This window comes from Aethalodelphis obliquidens, unplaced genomic scaffold (genome assembly GCF_003676395.1).
Source record: "Aethalodelphis obliquidens isolate GAN/ISIS:26980383/991018 unplaced genomic scaffold, ASM367639v1 scaffold1, whole genome shotgun sequence".
In the NCBI taxonomy this organism is placed as follows: domain Eukaryota; kingdom Metazoa; phylum Chordata; class Mammalia; order Artiodactyla; family Delphinidae; genus Aethalodelphis; species Aethalodelphis obliquidens.
The window spans coordinates 3,245,018-3,263,401 of NW_020837945.1; the positions used below are offsets into that span (position 1 = coordinate 3,245,018).

Consider the following 18,384-nt stretch of genomic DNA (forward strand, 5'->3'; position numbering starts at 1 on the left):
GAGAGAGCCGTCACTTTGCCAGTGGGCTGGTACGAGGGGAGGGTTCCTCCCTCTGTCCCCTTTGTCGCAGAAGGGAGTCAGTTGTGAAAGTGAAGAAGGAGGTGTTTTGGAGAAATGGAGAGGGTTCCGGGGAACTATTGGGAACCCTGGGGAGGGGACAGCAGGTGTGGCCTGGAGACAAGACAGAGGGTCATGAGACAATGAACTTCTCTCAGCGTCCATCTGAGAGGTGGTGGAAGCGTGTCCGTGAGCCCCAGTGGCGCTGAGAGAGGACAGACAGGTGGACAGCTCCACTTGGAAGGGTTGGCTTTCGCGGCCCCCAACTCGCAGGGAAGACTCACTCCTGTTCCCTGGTCTTAAGAAAGAGGTAACTCTGACACCTGCTGGAGGGTTGGGTCATCCATGGTAGAGAGGCACTAGGAATGCAAACCTACTACGCGCAAACAAGCTCTGTGCTAGTGCTGGGCATTGCAAGGAGAAATCAGACTGGGAAAAAGGACCTTCTGCCCAGAAGCTCTGTCTCTGCAGGAAAACCACGAGGCGTGTGCATCCAGGGGGGAGCAGACATCGCCTGGGGAGGGCGGAAGCGGGCCGATGGCTCCCTGTAGGGAGCTTTGAGGATACTGGGCTTCAGAGCTCGTGAAAATGCCTCCAGCTTAGAAAGCAGAAAAGCATGAAATATTATTAGAGAGATAAGGAAACGGAACGCGTTTCCTGACCGTGAAGGAGTTTCATTTTATCTCCGCTGATCAAAAAGCAAGGATTTTAGCAGTATGGGGCGCTCAACCGGTGAGCCGGGGAGATTTTTGGTTCCATTGCTAATGTTGTTGGTAAAGAACCGAATGAAGAGCCTCCCACTAGAAGCACATCTGTATTCCAGGCAGACAAGAGTCCACACACCAAGGAGCCATAGCCTGACCGAGAATGGAGGAGCAGGTCTGCTGGGTCCCCAGGGGCCCAGAGAGGAGACGGCCAGGCCTCCGGCTGCCTCGGGCTGCAGATCTCTTGATTCGACCCTAGTTGACTCACGTATTCTGTGAGTCACCCCTTCTGTCCCCACCCAAGGCTCTCCTCCTGGATGGGAAAATCTCAGGCAGCAGCCTTAACAGCACTTAGAACTATCCTCGGGGACGTCAGAGAGCTAGATCTCGTCTGCAGAGCAAGAGGTCTAAGCTGGGCAGTAAAGTCGCGGTGTACTCATCGTCTTTGGAAACGTGGAGAAAAGGCTAAGAGTGGGAAGCGGTTGCCTCTGGGCTGTGAGAAGAGGCACAAAAAGGACAAAGCCGTGTATTTTCAAACAGAATAAAAATAAACGTTAATGTTAAAAAAAATAAAACATAGAACGACGTGCTTAGCCTAGGCAGCGGCTTGTTAGCGGTAGGATTTTAGACCCCGTGATACCCGAGTTGGGACGCATTTGGGGGAGAGGAGCCTTGTGAGTCCTACGATAACACCTAACACTTGAGACAACTGACATTTGCGAGGGCGGTCCTGGGCGAACTGCTCGTGTAAGACAGGTGGGCAAAGGTCCCTGCTTCCAGGACCCTGGCAGTTTTTCCTAGTTGAGCGCTTTCTTGCTTTTCTTCTGTATTGGGGTGAGGGGAGTGGTCGCTGGAGGATGCCCGAGTGCCTTGGGCGTAGCTGGACCCTGACTCCAGCGGGGCTGCTAGAGAGGCTTGCACCGAATGCAGGGACTGTTGCTTCCATCGGCCAAGTGTTCCTGGCAGTGGAGCTCCCCTCTGGAGCTCACGTGTTGCCCGAGCCCATGCGCTGTAAATTCCTCCTAGTTTTAAGCCTATAAGGTCATAGCAGGTCAGGGAAAGGGAAATAGGAAACCGGTCCATCAACTAGGGAGTCACCCCTCAGCTGAGCTAGTGCAGATAAATAGGATAACCAAGTTGGAATATTTTTATACGGTCTTCAGCAAGGCTCAGTACTTTTCAGCCTAGGTGTGGTTTGGTAAAATACGTGTCATAAACCAAGGGACTGTACTTTAAACTCCCTCTGGGCCTGTACATACAGACAAGCAGGTACGCCAGAGCCACGGAGGAGAGGCCAGCACCCAGAGCTGAGAAAGGACCCCTCAGGGGGTCATCCCAGAGCAGGGGGGAATGAGGTACCCAGAAAAGACACCTGAAACGGTATTTTCTTAGTAACACAATGGAGTACAATTTCCTTAGGTAACGCCCCCTACATCCTTCAAACTTGTATTAAACATTCCCATTCATTCTTTTATCAAATCTTGATCGAGTCAAGATAAGTTTGGTATATCCTTAAGGTGACATACTTTTCAGTCTTTTAAACACTTTTGAAGAAGTTTGGACATGTCACCCCATAATGGTAAGTGATAAATAAAATGACTTCAATTAAGCACACACATTATATGTACCCATTCAAAAAGCCCGGGAGGACGCGCACCACATGCCAGCAGGGGCACCTCTCTCTGGGAGGTGGGGTTAGTGGTCCTCTTTACTTTCTTCTTTGTACTTTACTGAATTTCCTCAATTTTGCCAAGAGCGTTTAGTAATTTTTAATAATCCGAGCCTAGGCTCTGCGCTAGACTGCAGGGGTCAAGGCCCTGGGACCCTTAGGGAGGCTGACCCCGAAACACAAGTCACAACTATGCAAGGAGGGCAACAGGCACAGCCAGAGGGATGGTCAGAGGGGCCTGAAGCAGCCGGCAAAGGCGTCCCCAGGAGGTGACATCTGGGTAAAGTTGAAGAACTATTCCCCAGGTAGAGAAACAAGACCCAGGTAAGTCTTGCATTTCAGAAAGAGAGCACGACATACACGCATCTCTGAGGGTGTCCTGGAGACATGTGATCTAAATAGTTAACAACAGCTAATGGAGATGGAGAACGAGCCTTAGGGAAAAGTGCTTATCTTCACAAATAATCAAGGAAGTACAAAGTAAAGGCACCAGGAGACGCTGTTTTGCCCAGCAAATTAGCAAAGAAGAGAAAGGACTTACAGCAGACCAGGCAGCAGCAGGAATCGGTCACTCTGCTGGAGGGAGCAGGCCCAGGCCGGCCGTTCTAAAAGACAATGTGGTAGTAGGTATTTAGTCTTAAGGTTCCTTCCCACCGGCCCAGTAACTCTTCATTCTCTATAACCAAATTCTACAGAGTCGGATTTGAGGTGTGGACAGAGATCTCTGCACTCAGATGTCCGTGGTGATTCTCTTTATTTCTTCATTCATTTCTTTATCTGGGGAAGTAGGTTCCCGGGTATTTGTGTGTGACTTTGCTACGTCACTGACACATATGAACATGTATTCTTCTGTTTGCATCAAATATTGTACGATCAGTGAATTAAAAATGTGAGTTCAACTTACACATTACGTTTCTCCAGCATCTGCCGTTTCCAGAGCATTCTCATCCTCACCGTCTTATTTGGTCCTTACGACCTCCTGAAGGTTGGGTAGGGTGAGCCCGACTCTGGGAAGAGCGGCCTGCAGCCTCCCCACCTGCTCCTTGCTCAGAGAGACTGCTCCATCCTTAGGCCTAGAAGGTGCAGCCCCTTGTACCATGGGCTCTCCCACCACCTCTACCACTGGCCAGAGCAAGGTGACAGGTAATATCAAACACAGAAGCAACCTTCCTATCCACTAGTCGGAAAGGACATCCATTCTAGGTTGAGGCACTAACATGTAGCCATCAGATATCATAGTTTTGGTAATTTTTTAAATAGCATGGATTAATGTCAAACTTGCCCCAAATGGGTCTGTACTTTTTCTTCCCTCATTTCCTCATAACCCCTAGTATATGACCAGGGACCCAGCACACACTAAGCCATAGTTATTTAACTGACATACTGAGAGAGCCCCTGGAAAATGGAATCTGATTTAAGGAGAATAAAAAAAACAAGATAGAAGAAAAAAAGAATGAGAAATTGATATACTTTACCTTTTTTTTCTTTCCCAAGTGTTGCATAAAGTACAACTCTGTTACAAAATGCTACCTAACACCACGATCACAAGCTTCTTTGATTGAGGGCTTACTATGTGCCGGGCACTGCTTTGGGGGGGGGGGTGGTGAGGGGAGCACACGTGAGCACAGGTGAGCACAGTCTGTGCCCTCAAGTTGCTGCCTAACATAAACTCGAGCTGGCCCAACTTCCTGATGTCTCCTGGCTCCACCCTGCCTGACTGCATGAACCCGTCCGCCTACTGCTGCTGCTGAATTACTGAATAATCCCACTACCTGGATGGAAAAGAATTTACTTCCTTTCTGGACTATAGCATTCTCAATATCCTTCCATGAAACCGCATACCTCACGTAGGTGTGTAGGGGTGTGTGTATCTGTTTATTTCCTCCTTGTCAGTTGTCACTTTTATAAGAGACATAACATCAAACAGTTAAAAGAGTTCCTTTTACGTAAGAATCTACTCGTCAATATCTTTCTAGAAACTTCGGTCTCTTCCCATCCTCATGTGTATCAGTGCTAATGGATATAAGCATTAAACATAATCTGTTTTTCACAGACTAACTTCTGATTGTCACGATTACCTGGTTGAAACATCTTTGGCAATCTGATCCTCTCCGGGAAGACACAATTGAAAATGACCAAGACAACCTGATGTCAGAACTTCCCCAAAGACCCATGGATGGACAGAACGTGCTTGGTTACTATGTGAGTAACCACAGTGTAATTATTAACAATAATAGCTAACATTTACTAAGTGCGGAGTAACAATAGTACAATTATTAGTAATAGCTAATATTTCCTAGATGTTTTATTGTGTGCTAGGCCCGTGCTAAGCTCATTATAAACATCTTATTTAGACCTCACAACAGCCCTAAAAGGGCAGTGAACTATTACCTCCGTTTTACAGATGGGTAAATTGGCTTCAGAAAGAAGCAAACAGAGCTAGGATTTCAAACCTGGGTCTGACTCCTACCCACTAAATGCCATAAAAACTCCATTTTAAAAAAGAAGTTACAAGGCCTGTGTTTTTATATCTACCTATAGATATACCTAAAAGTGTATGTTTATAATTGTGCATATATATATATATATATAAAATAGTTCCATTCTCAAGAACACAAGTGTTTTAATAAACAACCACACATTTCCACACCGAAGATGGGCCTGAATTCATTTTGTTGAAAGTCCCTGCTTTTTATCTGAGCAGTTGTAAACAAACACAGAAACAACCCTGTTCGCACTTTGCCGACTCCCCTCTGCCTTGTCCTCCACGGTCCAGAAGGGACAGGCTCAGGGCCTCAGCCAGTCGCCATGGCAACGGCCAGGCAGCCCCGACCCAGCTCGGAGGTGGGTCAGAAAGCTGTGGAACACCGGAAGCGGACCCCCAGGAGGCCTCCAAGTCACCTTCCTCCCCCGGGGCGGTCCCACCGTAGGAGCCGAAGCCACTATCCCCAGCCCCTCCGGGCAGAACCACGGATCGAGTTTCCTTCACCCCTTCTTTTGTTGGGGGTGGGAGAAGTAGAGAGAGGAGGGTCTCATTTATATTTAAGAAAAGCAAGAAGATAATTTCTGCCTGGGGGAATGGAGCTGGGAGGAACCGTGGTCCTTCACCTCCGCGGCTCACCTGAAGCCCTGCCGCCTCGCCCCTCCCTTCTCCACGGAGGGCTCATCTGCGCACGCTCCCTGCGGTGGGGGGGGGAGGGGGAGGGGAGGGGGAGGGGAGAGGATGGGAACCCCTTCCCGGGGGGTGATGGGAAGGGCCGGCTGGGGGAGTAGGGGAAGTGCCTCCCTGTCAAGGTTGAGAAGTAGGATTTCCTCCTTTTTCCAGTGAAGAAACTCCTCCTAGTGAGGCCTCACCTTTTTGTCTCCGGGAAAGGAGGATGAGCTATGCCACAGTTTCGCAGGCCTTCGGATTTTGAAATCGCTGCTTCTGTGATCACCAAGTACTTGCCTGTCACGTGGGGCTTAAGGGTCAGGGAGTTTGGGGCTGCCCGGCATCAGGCTGGCCGAATGAGGTCTTTCTGGACTACGCAGGTCTCATAGGGAGAGGGTAGGTGGGGCTTCCTACCTGCAGTGAGCGGGGAGCAGCCTCTTTCTGGAAGGAGTTTCTGGGCTCTGTGCTGCAGGAGGCTGGGAGGCCGGTCCTGATGTTTACCTGATCTTGCCTTATTTGGACGATTGTTAAACCTGCAGGGTAATGAAATTACTATAGATTGACTGAAAGATTTGGCGGGTGGGGAGGATTCTGACTAATTTGCATAAGCCATAAATCCAGCTGTAAATTTTAGGATCTAATAATTCAGTGGCTAGGCACCCAGCGGCTTATGATGTGATCCAGGACAGGGTGTGCTTAAACCACTTTCTGAGTCTTTTAATCGAAGGCTCTTTGAGCCAGTGGTTCTCTGCTTGGTAGATGGTTAAAGTCACTCCCAGAAGAGCATAGTTATGCCTTTAAATCAGAGATCTGGGGGGGCAGTAGAGTGTAGTGATTTACAGCAATAGCTTGGGTCAGATGGCATGGTTTGAATCCCACTGGCTGTGTGATTTTGAGCAATGTCTTTACCTCTCTGTGGCTCCGTTTCCTTAGCTGTACAATGGAGAAATGACAGTGAGGATTTGTTAAGATAATTCATATATAAAACTCTTCAAACACTGCCAGCACAGAGTCAGAACTTAGCAAACATTACTCACTGGCATTTTTAGAGAAAATTTGAAAACTGAATTCCTGACATTTATTTTTATATGCAAAAAAGCTAACATCTGGTTGCATATTCTTGATTGTATTACCATTCCAGATCCCTAATATTTAAAATATTTTGAGGTATTATTATAAAAAGACACACCCCACTGTAGTAAATGTGGCAACTGACAAGTATAAAGAAGAAAACCATAGTCATCGGTCCTTCTAAAGTCCCCACTTTTTCCCAGAAGAAAAACTGTGAATTTGGGGTGTTTACAATCTTTTTCTCTTTGCAACTAACAAACAATATAATTGTAGGGTCTTGTGTGTTAATTTGCCTGTACATTGTTTCTTTTTTCGGTAAGTGATGGATTTGGGCCTGAGATGCGGTTGAGATTGCAACCTTCCATTATGCTGTTGTTTCAGAGGGAAACGTTGGCATGCTGTGTGTCTTCTGGAAGATCTGTTGATTATTCAGCCATTCACCTCATGGATTTGGCCTTTGTGTTTCCTCAGGCACTGCTACCCTCCCCCATCTCCCCATCCCCCAGCAACATCACACGACACACCTGGGAGGGGGGTGGGTGGGTGCGAGGAGAACTTTCTATTAACGATATGTGATTTCTTTGTTAGATCTTCATTGATGGCATTATATAGCTATCATAATAAATAACGATACATTAATAAGGTACCATTTTTGATCCCCAGGGCAGCTCTTCGAGTTTGGAAGGGTTTATTCCCCTCAGTTTACAGAATAGGAAACTGAGGCTCAGGGCAGGTGAGTTGCCTGAGGTCACCAAAACGAATAGGCCATGGGAACCCAGAATTTGACATTGGGCATTCTGGCTCTAGGGGAATAATATTTCCACTAAACGAAGATGACTTTAAGACCTGGTTTCCCTCCATTTAGATCAATTTTTTAAAATACTTAAATATTAGATTTAAATAAACAAAAAGTTGGGGTTATTGTTGAAGTATTAAATCTCAAAAGCAGCTAAGAGCACCATACAATATTTAGATTTAAGATGAAACACAGTTATTTGTATAATTTGCAAAAACACATTAAAATGTACGATGGCCAAACCATATATAGAAATAGAACTCTGACCCACAAGTGGCAGCGACAAAGCCCAGGAAACCAACCCACTATCCACAGTAGCCATCGCAAGAAGCCGGCCTACTGTAGGCCAGACTGGCAGGAAGTCAGTCGCTAGCTCTACTAGCTGATCCAGTAACAAACAATAACCCCTTTAACAATGGGCTCCAAATGGCCAGGACTTGATTATCACTGAGAGGCACCCTAATTTTTGCCCCCCCCTTCCCCCGTAGGACCAACCAGAGAAAGCTGAATTTTTACTGTAACCAAACACATGGGCTGTCTCGGTTCTCCCGAGCCCTCTGGCAGCTTTCCCACACCCACAGCCTGCAGTCAGGGCACCAACCCCCTTCCTTTTTCCCACCATAAAGCTTTCCCTCTCCTCTGCCTGCCTTTGAGTCTCTGCCGAAATGCAAGTGATGGTGGCTGAGTCCCTTGCTATAGCAAGCCGCGAATAAATAGTCTTTGCTTGTTCTCATTGGGTGGTCTTTGTTTACTTGCACACACAAAACAGAGATTCTTTTAAGTAAAAGTGATAAAGGAGAAACACTTCCATCTCACCAGGGGATCGGAAGGCCCACATGGACTGGATTTCCGTGGCCTGGTTTAGCATCCACTGTGTGCAAAACATGAGGTGCTGAGGGGGAAACGAAGATGAGGGCGGCATGGCTCCTGATACCCAGATGACTGTCACATGAGACAGAACTTGTCTCGTGTATTTGATGAAGATGGCTAAAGGCACGATGGGAATTACGAGAGACACAGTGAGCACAGCTAACTTGAAGGATCAGTAGAAACTGGAGGGAGGTGTCCAACATTTAGAGCAAAAAGTTAAAAATACAGAGAAATATGGTTATTATATACTAATAAAAACTCACTACTTAAAATTAAATTTTGCATGTTGTCACACTCAGACCTTTAAAATATATAGGTAGATGGATGGATGATAGCCAGATAGATGATACAGAGCTGAAGGGCTTTCCTCTTTCTCTAAGCCCCATTCCCCTCTTCCTCCACGAGGGCACCCTTATCATGAATTTGGAGCTTTTTCTGGAAGTGGTCTCGTATCCAGTCTTTGATGAATGGCTATGACTTTTGATAGGCAGGGCTGGGGGAAGGAAGACTTTCCAGGGAGAGTCTGACACAGGCAGAGGCATAGAAGTGGAGAAGTGAAGGATGTACTGGGGCAAGTGCCTGTGGTTTTCTTTTGTCTGAAGCATCTAAACCAGTATAAGAAGGGGATGGTGTGCTGTGAGGCTGAGAGGATGACTTAGGGCTTGAACATGGAGGGACTGAACGCCAGTGGATAAGGCTGGTCTGCATTTGGGCTTCGGAGTAGAGAAGGAACGTGAGGTGGTGAAGAGTACCAAAGGCTGGAGATAGAGAGGCTGAATTAGAGACCACTGCTAGAACTTACAGGCTGGGATCAGGGCTGGTGACAGACGAGTTGGGAAGGAGATCATGAGGGGCCCTGGGCAGGCCGAGGGTCAGATGACAGGAGGGAAGCTAGGAGGAGGGGCCCATTAACGAGTGGGAGTGAGTGTCCATGTGCAGGTGTATGTGTGCGCGTGTGAGTGACTGTCTAGGCGTGTGTGAGGGAGCGAGCTCCATATGGGAACCCCAGGGGGCTGGACTCACACCTAGGGTGGAGGAGAGACGTCAAACCCTGACGGGCATCAGGGTAGATTGCATCTGCTAGTAGGTCGGAGCTGACTCCTTGAGTCAGGAGGAGATGTTTACAAACACGAGAAAAGATCTCGAAGAACACATCTCTGTGGACCGCCAACACCGAAGGATCAGAAGAGAGCTCAGAAAGGTGAAGAGGGCCTGCCGAGGGATCCGAGGAACCAGTGGCCAGGGCTGGGAAGGGGCAGTGCCCAGCCCTAGGCAGGGGTGAAGGCCTCAATAGAACTGGCCCGACGCGCTTCCTGCACCCCTCCTCGTTGCAGCATCACCCAGCAGCTGGTTAAAGGGGGCAAGCCACGTGGTGTCCAGGTTAGCGAGCAGGTGGGTACCTAGTACGCCTCAGGCCCCGCCCCCTCACTCCTCTTGCGCGACGATTGGCCGAGGCTCCCCTTCTCGTTGCTATGACAGCCCCCGAAGGCTGCCATTGGCTTCTCCCTACGCCTTCCCGCCCCAGGCCCCGCCTCTCTCCCGTCCCAAGCGGCGATTGGTGGATGCATCCCGTTGCTATGACAGCATGCGATGGTTAACAGTGACTCCTACCCCCACCTTTCGGCTTCTACGCCCCAGTTGGGAGGAAGGCGGGCCTGGCCGCGTCTCCGTGGCGACGGCGGACGCGGTGCAGGCAGCTGGTACCTACCGACTAGAAAGGCTCAGGCGGCAGCCGGGATCCAGACTGGGGCGGGATCATGTCGGACCTGGGCTCGGAAGAGTTGGAGGAGGAGGGAGAGAAATATCTTGGGGTGAGATCTCCGGGTAAGGGGGGGGAGCTCCCAGGGGTGCGCGGACCCTTGGAAGCCGGTTTCGGAGAGTGGGGTGGCCTGGAGGCCAGCCACAGTCCCACTGGGAGGCCCAGCCAACAGCAAGGACCACAGCGGGCGCTGCGTCCTGCAAGATGGCTGTGAAAGGTGAAACGTTATGACGTCCGCCTGCCGAATCCCTTCTCGCTCCCCCCTCCACCAATTCCTCCTATCGTTAAAGGCAAAGATTTCCAATGCAAGGCTTTGGAAGCGTCCTCTTCCCTGCTGTCACCCTTCATCGAGACAGTTTCCTTGGATGGCTGGGTCATCCCAAGCTACCATACTATTCTTGAATGTATTTTTGTATATTATTCTGAAACTATTTCTGTAATGGAGCCTGGGTCCTCAGGATTAAAGGAAGATGGAGGAAAGCTGCTTCCTGGCAGCCTTCAAGAAATGCTAAGGCGGTCCCAGGCTCAGCGAAGGCTTCCTGAAGTATCACCATACAGGCCTGTAATCACATGTGCTTTCTTCACTTTTGTTGGAAATGACCCGGGTCGTTGGAAATATTTCCTGGTTTAGACAGCGGAGAGGAGGTAAGGGATGCACATTCAGTGATGTGAGCTGGGCTCCATGTGGGCATGTTTGTGCTGCCCGAAGCCAGAGGGTGACTATTGCCTGGCTGGCAGGTCGGGAACCTCATCCGCTGTGTGTGTGCAGGGTACAGAGTTGAAATAGTTTCAGAATTACCTGAAAAATCTAGCACCCCTGCTGAGATAGATGTGCTTGCTCAGACCTTTTTTACTAGCTCTGCACACCCATCTTCCAGCTTCTGCCTGATTTGCTGCTCAAGACAAGCACCTCTGTGCACTGGAGCCACCTGGCCAGCAGGGAGCGGCTGAAGTGCCTGGGATGTACGCATCCCGGGACAGCCAGCAGCTAGTGCTAAAAAGCAGGACAAACTGCAGGGATCTACACTCCAGAACCCCTTGTGCGATGAGGCTGAGTCTGGGACATCACCCGACATCACCCATGCTTGGCAGCCGCCTCTTTCACGTCTGTTTTCGCACCCCGTTTGCTGGTTTCTCCTGGGAGCACTTAAAAAAAAATCTGTCTCCAAGGTCTGCTTCTGGGGAACCCAAGCTACATCACCTTCCCAGTAAGCTTTCTAGTTCATCCCCTCAAATGGCCCTACCGATCTGTAACTTTTTAGTGTCCATAATTTTCAGGTTCGATTCACAGTTGGGGTCATTTTCAAGGGTTCTCTTCCTATTCAGGCACCCCAGCGTCTCAGTACTGGGTGTATCGAGAGGTCTTTGGGGCGGCAGGAGGAGCCTTTTGTACACTTTGACGTAGACTAACCCTGAAACAAGTTTGTAAGGTTATAAAATTCTGCGTTATAATCTGAGCATGAATTTCTGAGCCAAACGGTGCTAGAAAAGCACAAGAACTGCAAAAATGTTTGTTTCTGAAGCCCTTGACTGAATGTGTCTGAGCTTACGTGTAATGTCTATCCAGATCCAGCGCCGTGTCAAATCATTGCTCTATGCCATTTCATTTCATTGCTCCTCGCCATTTCATCATTCATTGTTTGCACTCTACGCTCATGTATTAGGTGCTTGAGAAACGTTTATTTCATGAAGGATGGAGAAAATAGGGAAGCGACAAGCTTGTATTATGTTTTTCATTGATTTACTTTTAAGATAGATTAATTATCGATCTTAGCTATGAGCGTTTGAACCTTAAGTCTCTTGATAAGGAGTTTAAAAATAAGATAAACTAAATTGAGTTGGGAGACTCAAGTTGACAACTGAGCCCAGTTTATTCCTCAGCTCCCCCGCCCCTCTCCCACCATCCTTGAAGGTCAAAGCTGTCTTCAGGCCACAGACACCCCAGGGATGATTTGCATTTTAAGTTCTGTATTATTGGAGGAAGGTGGGTTTAGGACACGTTCCACCCGCAAATGCTACTTCAAATGTGTTCCTATAAAGAACACAACTTGGTGCACCTCGCATTTTCCTCAAAATGGTCAGTTTTGTTTACAGTGTAAAGGATTATCATAATACATTGGAGGGAGAGAGTGAAAGTCCCACCATGGACAGGTGCCAGCTGTGTGACCCTGGACAGATGCTCCATGTCACCCAGGTGTGGTACCTACCTCACCTGTAAGACAAGGCCAAGGATTGGGAGGATGCAATGCAATACTATTTATAAAATGCCTAACACATAGTTAGTGCTTTTATTTATTTTATTCATTTTTTAAAAATTTTATTTTGGCTGCGCTGGGTCTTCGTTTCAGCACGTGGGATCTTCCTTGCAGCATGCAGGATCTAGTCCCCCAACCAGGGTTCAAACCTGGGTCGCCTGCTTTGGGAGCGCAGAGTCTTACCCACTGGACCACCAGGGAGGTCCCTGGTTAGTGCTTAATAAATGGTAACTGTGATCATCTTGTTTTCTTCGGTCCAGGAATACGAAGGGGAGCGGAACGAGGCCGGTGAGCGGCATGGACATGGGAAAGCGAGACTGCCCAATGGGGACACGTATGAAGGGAAATACGAATATGGTAAAAGGCACGGCCAGGTCAGAATCGGTGACTTGAGTGGGTGGTTTACCCAATTTAATACTCTGTTAGCAATGATTAAATTCAGGATTGATATGAATTATATAATCAATGTGTTTCAGGGGACCTACAAATTTAAAAGTGGTGCGCGGTACATTGGAGAATATGTTAAAAATAAAAAACACGGTCGAGGCACTTTTATCTATCCAGACGGATCAAGATATGAAGGTAAAGTATTACCACAAAGCAGACTTCCGTGTTGTGGAGGACTTGGGGTTGCTGAGGCACACACGAAAGCTTCAAGTTCCCCAGTCATTCAACAAATACGATCTACGTTCCTGTGTTCACAGGGTTGATGCAGAAACCAGAGAGCCTTGTAATTAGTGAACGGATCCACAGGGGGACATGTGACTGTCCCTGTGGCCTGCACATTCCCTCCTGGGGGCCCATGCGCTGAGAGAGGCTGCTGGGCGAGCACGGACCTCGGGGGGTGGGTTGGACCCAGGTCAACTGGTGCTCAGTGGTAGAGTGTCCTTGGAGCTGCTCTTGCCGTCTTCCATTGCTGACCAGCCCCTCTTCTGATGAGCACGCTGTTGGTTTAGATGGTGGTTCCTTCACGGAAGGCTTCTGATCTGGGAGGCGTTCTGCCTCGTTAAAGTGGCATTCTTACCTCTGCCGCAGTGCGTTACGTGCCAATGTTATGTGGCTCAGGAACTCTTGTCCCCTTATTTCCAAGAACCGCACTGCCGCCCCACCCACCATTGTCACCTGGTGTGACGACAGTGTGACGTCTCACCCCAAAGACCGGTGAAGGCCGTTCCTAACCCAGGGAGAGAGACGAGCGGGCGTGGGCTGTGAGCCTCGCCAACGGTGTGCAAAGGTTATGTTCTGGGCTGCTTTTCTGGGAAGTTATCTGGTTTTCATCAGATTTCCAAAAAGGTCTGTGAGCCCAACCCTGGAACTGGTGTGACAGTAGGTGTGACCTGGTTCAGGGGACCCCATCCCTCCCTGCCTCAGCTTCTCCCCTGCAGTGCGAGGATCAGAGGAGTGAACACACGTGAGATGCTCAGAACCAGACCTGACGGATCGTATGTGTTCAGTAAACGTCGGGGGGCCACAATGCAGCTTGTGCGATAGCAGCGCTTCTTACCACGGATTCCACCCTCTGAGGGTGTGGGCTGGAGCTGCGGGTCTGGTGGCCACATAAAACCAGAACCGAGGCATCCTCAAACAGGGCTTCTGCTGGAATCCTACACCTGGGTGGACAGTGTCACTGCTGTTCCTACCAGAGATGGAATTCCTCTTTGGTTTTGTTTCGTAAATCTTAGAAGCCTGGCTCCAGACGTAGGACCCATCTGCTTTTTAAATCAACTTGACACAATCTAATTTAGGATTTAATTCTTTCCAGATTCTGATGAACCTAATCTCATTATTGTCATTTTGATTTCAGCGTAGATGTTAATCTAATTTGAACAACATATCTATTTATATATATTATATATGTGATGTATGAGAAGATATATGCATATGTGGAGATACACATATACACGCTCAGAGTAGGGGGTTGAAGGAATTTTTACTGTGAAGGTTATTAGCTAACATATAAAACGCCTTTGGAGGCAGTTGTAAGTTGTCGTGTCCCCTTATGGTTTTGTACCTTAATGGGTGCAGGGCGCAGTCACTGCCCAGGGATTTCCTCTCTGAGGTCGGAGGCTAAGTACTCATTTTAGCTCAGTAAGTCCACAGTCTTCCGGCCCAAAGCCCAAGTTAACATGGGACTTCTTCGCCGCTGCTTTGGCCGAAAGGGGCGCAGACCGGCTCGCAGCCACTTGGCGAAGATGCTCAACACAGGTGTGCAGGGGGGGCGGCCCCAGGCGCTGGAGCAGGTGCGAGGTGGGAAACAGATGGAAATGCCGGCAAGTGGCTGAGAATAGACCACCGAGGCTCCAAGTTGTTGCTGGATCACTGAACGCACACGAGGCAGCAGGGGTGTGGAGCTGGGGCCACTGTCCATAGGGCAGCAAACCCTGGCTTGAAGCCTTGCTGTGCCGCCGGCCAAGTGGGAAAAAGTGGCCCAGTACATACACCTGCCAGCCCGTCCCCCCAGAGGCCCAGCTCAGCCTCCCTCCGCCGGCTCCCCACTCCAGGTGTCCATTGGTCCGGCCGAGAGACAGGGATGGAGGGGGGTCAGAGTGGGCAGGGACAGCGGTGAAGGGCGGAGCTGTTTCCTCCTGACCCCTGCTTTTGTGTGGCCCTTCCAGGGGAGTGGGCGGACGACCTGAGGCATGGCCACGGCGTGTACTACTACGTCAACAATGACAGCTACACCGGGGAGTGGTTTGCTCACCAAAGGTTCGGTTCTCCCCCTGGGCCCGCAGATCAGTTCACGTCATGAGCACATGACGGTGACTAAGCAACAGAATCATGACTGGAGAGCCCACTGGCCAGCTCTGCCCCATGGTTCATGGCTTTAAGGCCAGCGTGGGAGCAATGTACTGCTGCGCGACTGCAGGTTCCCGGGAACCCACCCAAGGGCCCCAGGCCACGGAGGGCACGGGAGAACCTTCTGGGCGCTGAGTTGCAGCTCCCAGGAGCCCTGCCTTTTCCACGCGCCAGCCAGCTGGTAGGCAGGAGGCCGCCGCTGTCCAGCAGGGATGCCTGCTCTCAGCTGGGGCCGCGAGCAGGAGGTGTGCTTAGATTGGGCCCAGATATAGAAGCCACTGGTGAGCCCACCTCAGCCTAGGCCCCCCTTGATTCAAATGTGTGTCTCAGGGCTTCCCTGGTGGCGCAGTGGTTGAGAGTCCGCCTGCCGATGCAGGGGACACGGGTTCGTGCCCCGGTCTGGGAAGATCCCACGTGCCGCGGAGCGGCTGGGCCCGTGAGCCATGGCCGCTGAGCCTGCGCGTCCGGAGCCTGTGCTCCGCAACGGGAGAGGCCACAGCAGTGAGAGGCCCACGTACCGCAAAAACAAAAAACAAAAAACAAATGTGTATCTCATAAACCTGGAAGGGTTTTCACTGCAACAGAACCGAGTGCATCGTGGTCCTCATCTTCACCAGGCACGGGCAAGGCACCTACTTCTACGCGGAGACGGGCAGCAAGTACGTGGGTACCTGGGTGAACGGCCAGCAGAAGGGCACGGCCGAGCTCATCCACCTGAACCACAGGTACCAGGGCAAGTTCTTGAACAAAAATGTAAGTCGACGGGCAGCGATGTTTGCCAATGAAATAAGCAACACCCTCCTCCCCGAGCCTGTGTAAATGTGTGAGCAGAAAATAGGACAAACCCAGGCAAACCCTCCCACCCCCTCCAGATAGGGAAACAGGGCAGCTGTGCTGAGCTCCGAGCCTCACTGATACCCACAGAGGGCAGGGCGGGGGCGGGGGAAGCTCAGATAGTTTCTCTGCATCTCAGTAACATCCATGCTCTCTCCCAGCAGCGGGAATCATTATAGCACTGGGGGCATCTTGACCTTGGTCTCATGAGTAAATCGGATATGAAATAACGTATTTGTCTGCAACGACGGAGCATTTCCTGCAGTTGAGCCTGTGGGTGTTTTTGACTTTCTTTCCCCGGGGAGGCCCGCAGCCGGAGCTGCAGGGAGGAAGACCCACCAGGTCCTCCCTGGAGCCCCACGCCCACCCACCTGCTCCAGGTGGTGGTGGGACTGGAGGCCTTGGGTCTGAAGATTTCCGGTTCGCAGTACCCGTGATGGGTCATTTCTGTTTGGAGGACTCTGTGGCCTTACCTGTCCTTGTTGCCCGAGCCCTGATGGGATGCAGAGAAACCCTGAATAATTTGAAACCTACCTACCACCCTGCATTTGCCATGTAGCCTTGATCAGGGGTTGAGCAGAAACTTTCCCCAAAGAAAGAGTTTGCTGAGCAAATGAAAGGTGTTAAGAGTTTGACAGAGGAACATCTAACTGATTTAATAGAGTAGCCTCAGACCCTTAAAACTCAGTTTTCATTTCCATATAATTCACACCCTAATTGCAGACTCTGCTTTTAGTCTTTGTAAGTGTAGGCACGTTCTCCTCAAATCTGTACATGGAATACGTCACTCCCAGCAAAATCTCATGAGATCTTTTTCGGCACACGGAGGTGGGTGGAAGAAAGACAATTAGATACGAGTTAATTGGGAGGAACCAATGAATGCTGCAAACCTAGACTCATCTGAGGAGTAAGAGCAGAGTGGGGCTTTGTTCTGCTAGTTAGAAAAAGACTTTAAAGTTGTGCCAGAGCGTAGTTCCAACTGTGAAACGCCCAGACTCTGGATCCCACCTGCCCACCTCAAGCATCGCAAAGGCACAGACTTACACGTACAGCTTATACAGAGTTACAGCATGGGGATTTTAATTACATAAATAGAACCACACTATATCAGGACCCCCCAAAAAGCTATCTTTTTGTGTATTCAGAAGTTTTTATGTAGGTTAGTTACTGGAATTGCGAAATCTATAAGTATTGATACTTTAAATGATGATGACTACTCTAATTGTCCTGAAAAGCTAAGCCAGTTTACACTCTGGTCAGCAGGCTATGGGAGTCTCTTCATCACTTCTTCCATCAACATTGGATAGTATTCGTCTTTAACATTTTCTTTTCAAATCTGGTGGGTAAAAAATGTTATCTCATAGTTTTAATGTGGAATTTCCTGATTCCCGGTGAGGCCCAGCACCTTTACACACTTTTATTGCTGGTTTGACTTTCTTCCTTCAGACAATTACCTGTTCACATCCTTGCTGACAAGTTATGAAAACACACTATAAATCTTCAATAATGAAAACAGTGTGATACTAGGATAGAGAAATATAGATCAGTGAAGCAGGTTAGAGAGTCCACAGACAGATCGAAGTATATAAAATAATTTAGCACTTGAAAGGATGTCATTTCCAGTTAAAAGGAATGGTGGGGAGAAGTCAAGAAATGGTGCTGGGAGGGCTTCCCTGGTGGCGCAGTGGTTGAGAGTCCGCCTGCCGATGCAGGGGACCCAGGTTCGTGCCCCGGTCCGGGAGGGTCCCGCATGCCGTGGAGCGGCTGGGCCCGTGAGCCACGGCCGCTGAGCCTGCGCGTCCGGAGCCTGTGCTCCGCAACGGGAGAGGCCACAACAGTGAGAGGCCTGCGTACCGCAAAAAAAAAAAAAAAAGAAATGGTGCTAGGACAGCTTGATGACCATTTGGGAGAAAAAATAAAACCAAAGTTTGTCCTCCAGCATGTAGAGGAAGATACTTACTAGAAGAAATAAAGATTTAAATGCAAACAAGAAAGCCACAGATAGAAGAATAAGTATTTATGACCTTTGGATTGAGGAAGAGGACTTTCTATACAAAAATAGAAAGGAAAACCCAAAAGGTTTCACTTGATAAAAATAAGCCAGTATAGATTAGAGAGCACCATAAAGAAAATGTAAAAGATATCTGACAAAAGGGGTTGGGATATTTGTAACATTTAATTTGTAAAGCACTTAATCAACGTGATTTAAATTTCAAAAATGTTGAAAAAAAATTCAGCCTTACTAATAACTTAAAAGGTGTGACTTCAAAGGATGAGGTCCTGTTTTTACATGTATATAAAAAATGTAAAAGTATAACAAATGTTAAGCCCAGAAAAAATAAGGGTTTGCGGACGAGAGGCTCTTAAGTGCTGTTGTGGGAAAGAAAATTATTAGAGCCTTATTCTGGTTTTAAAAAAATAT

General features: G+C 49.0%; 2 protein-coding genes across 5 annotated transcripts in view; one reads left to right on the top strand and one right to left on the bottom strand.

Annotated features, from left to right (window-relative positions):
* SLC37A1 (solute carrier family 37 member 1) overlaps window positions 1-5,981 on the bottom strand; it is an 80,105-nt gene extending 74,124 nt beyond the window's left edge. The window contains exons 1-3 of one of the 3 annotated variants that reach the window (XM_027088820.1): window positions 3,906-4,165; window positions 3,335-3,409; window positions 2,972-3,035 (exon numbers count right to left, since the gene is read on the bottom strand). The gene's annotated coding sequence lies outside the window, so the exon portion shown is untranslated. Of the gene's footprint in view, window positions 1-2,971; window positions 3,036-3,334; window positions 3,410-3,905; window positions 4,166-5,784 lie in introns of those variants that run through there. The other 2 variants (XM_027088957.1, XM_027088894.1) reach the window with 2 other exon arrangements.
* RSPH1 (radial spoke head component 1) overlaps window positions 4,160-18,384 on the top strand; it is a 19,450-nt gene continuing 5,225 nt past the window's right edge. The window contains exons 1-7 of one of the 2 annotated variants that reach the window (XM_027090266.1): window positions 4,160-4,277; window positions 4,484-4,632; window positions 8,268-10,129; window positions 12,593-12,706; window positions 12,809-12,914; window positions 14,948-15,038; window positions 15,746-15,881. In XM_027090266.1, the coding sequence (XP_026946067.1) occupies window positions 10,076-10,129; window positions 12,593-12,706; window positions 12,809-12,914; window positions 14,948-15,038; window positions 15,746-15,881 (501 nt within the window). In that variant the 5' untranslated portion in view covers window positions 4,160-4,277; window positions 4,484-4,632; window positions 8,268-10,075. Of the gene's footprint in view, window positions 4,278-4,483; window positions 4,633-8,267; window positions 10,130-12,481; window positions 12,707-12,808; window positions 12,915-14,947; window positions 15,039-15,745; window positions 15,882-18,384 lie in introns of those variants that run through there. The other variant, XM_027090181.1, reaches the window with a different exon arrangement.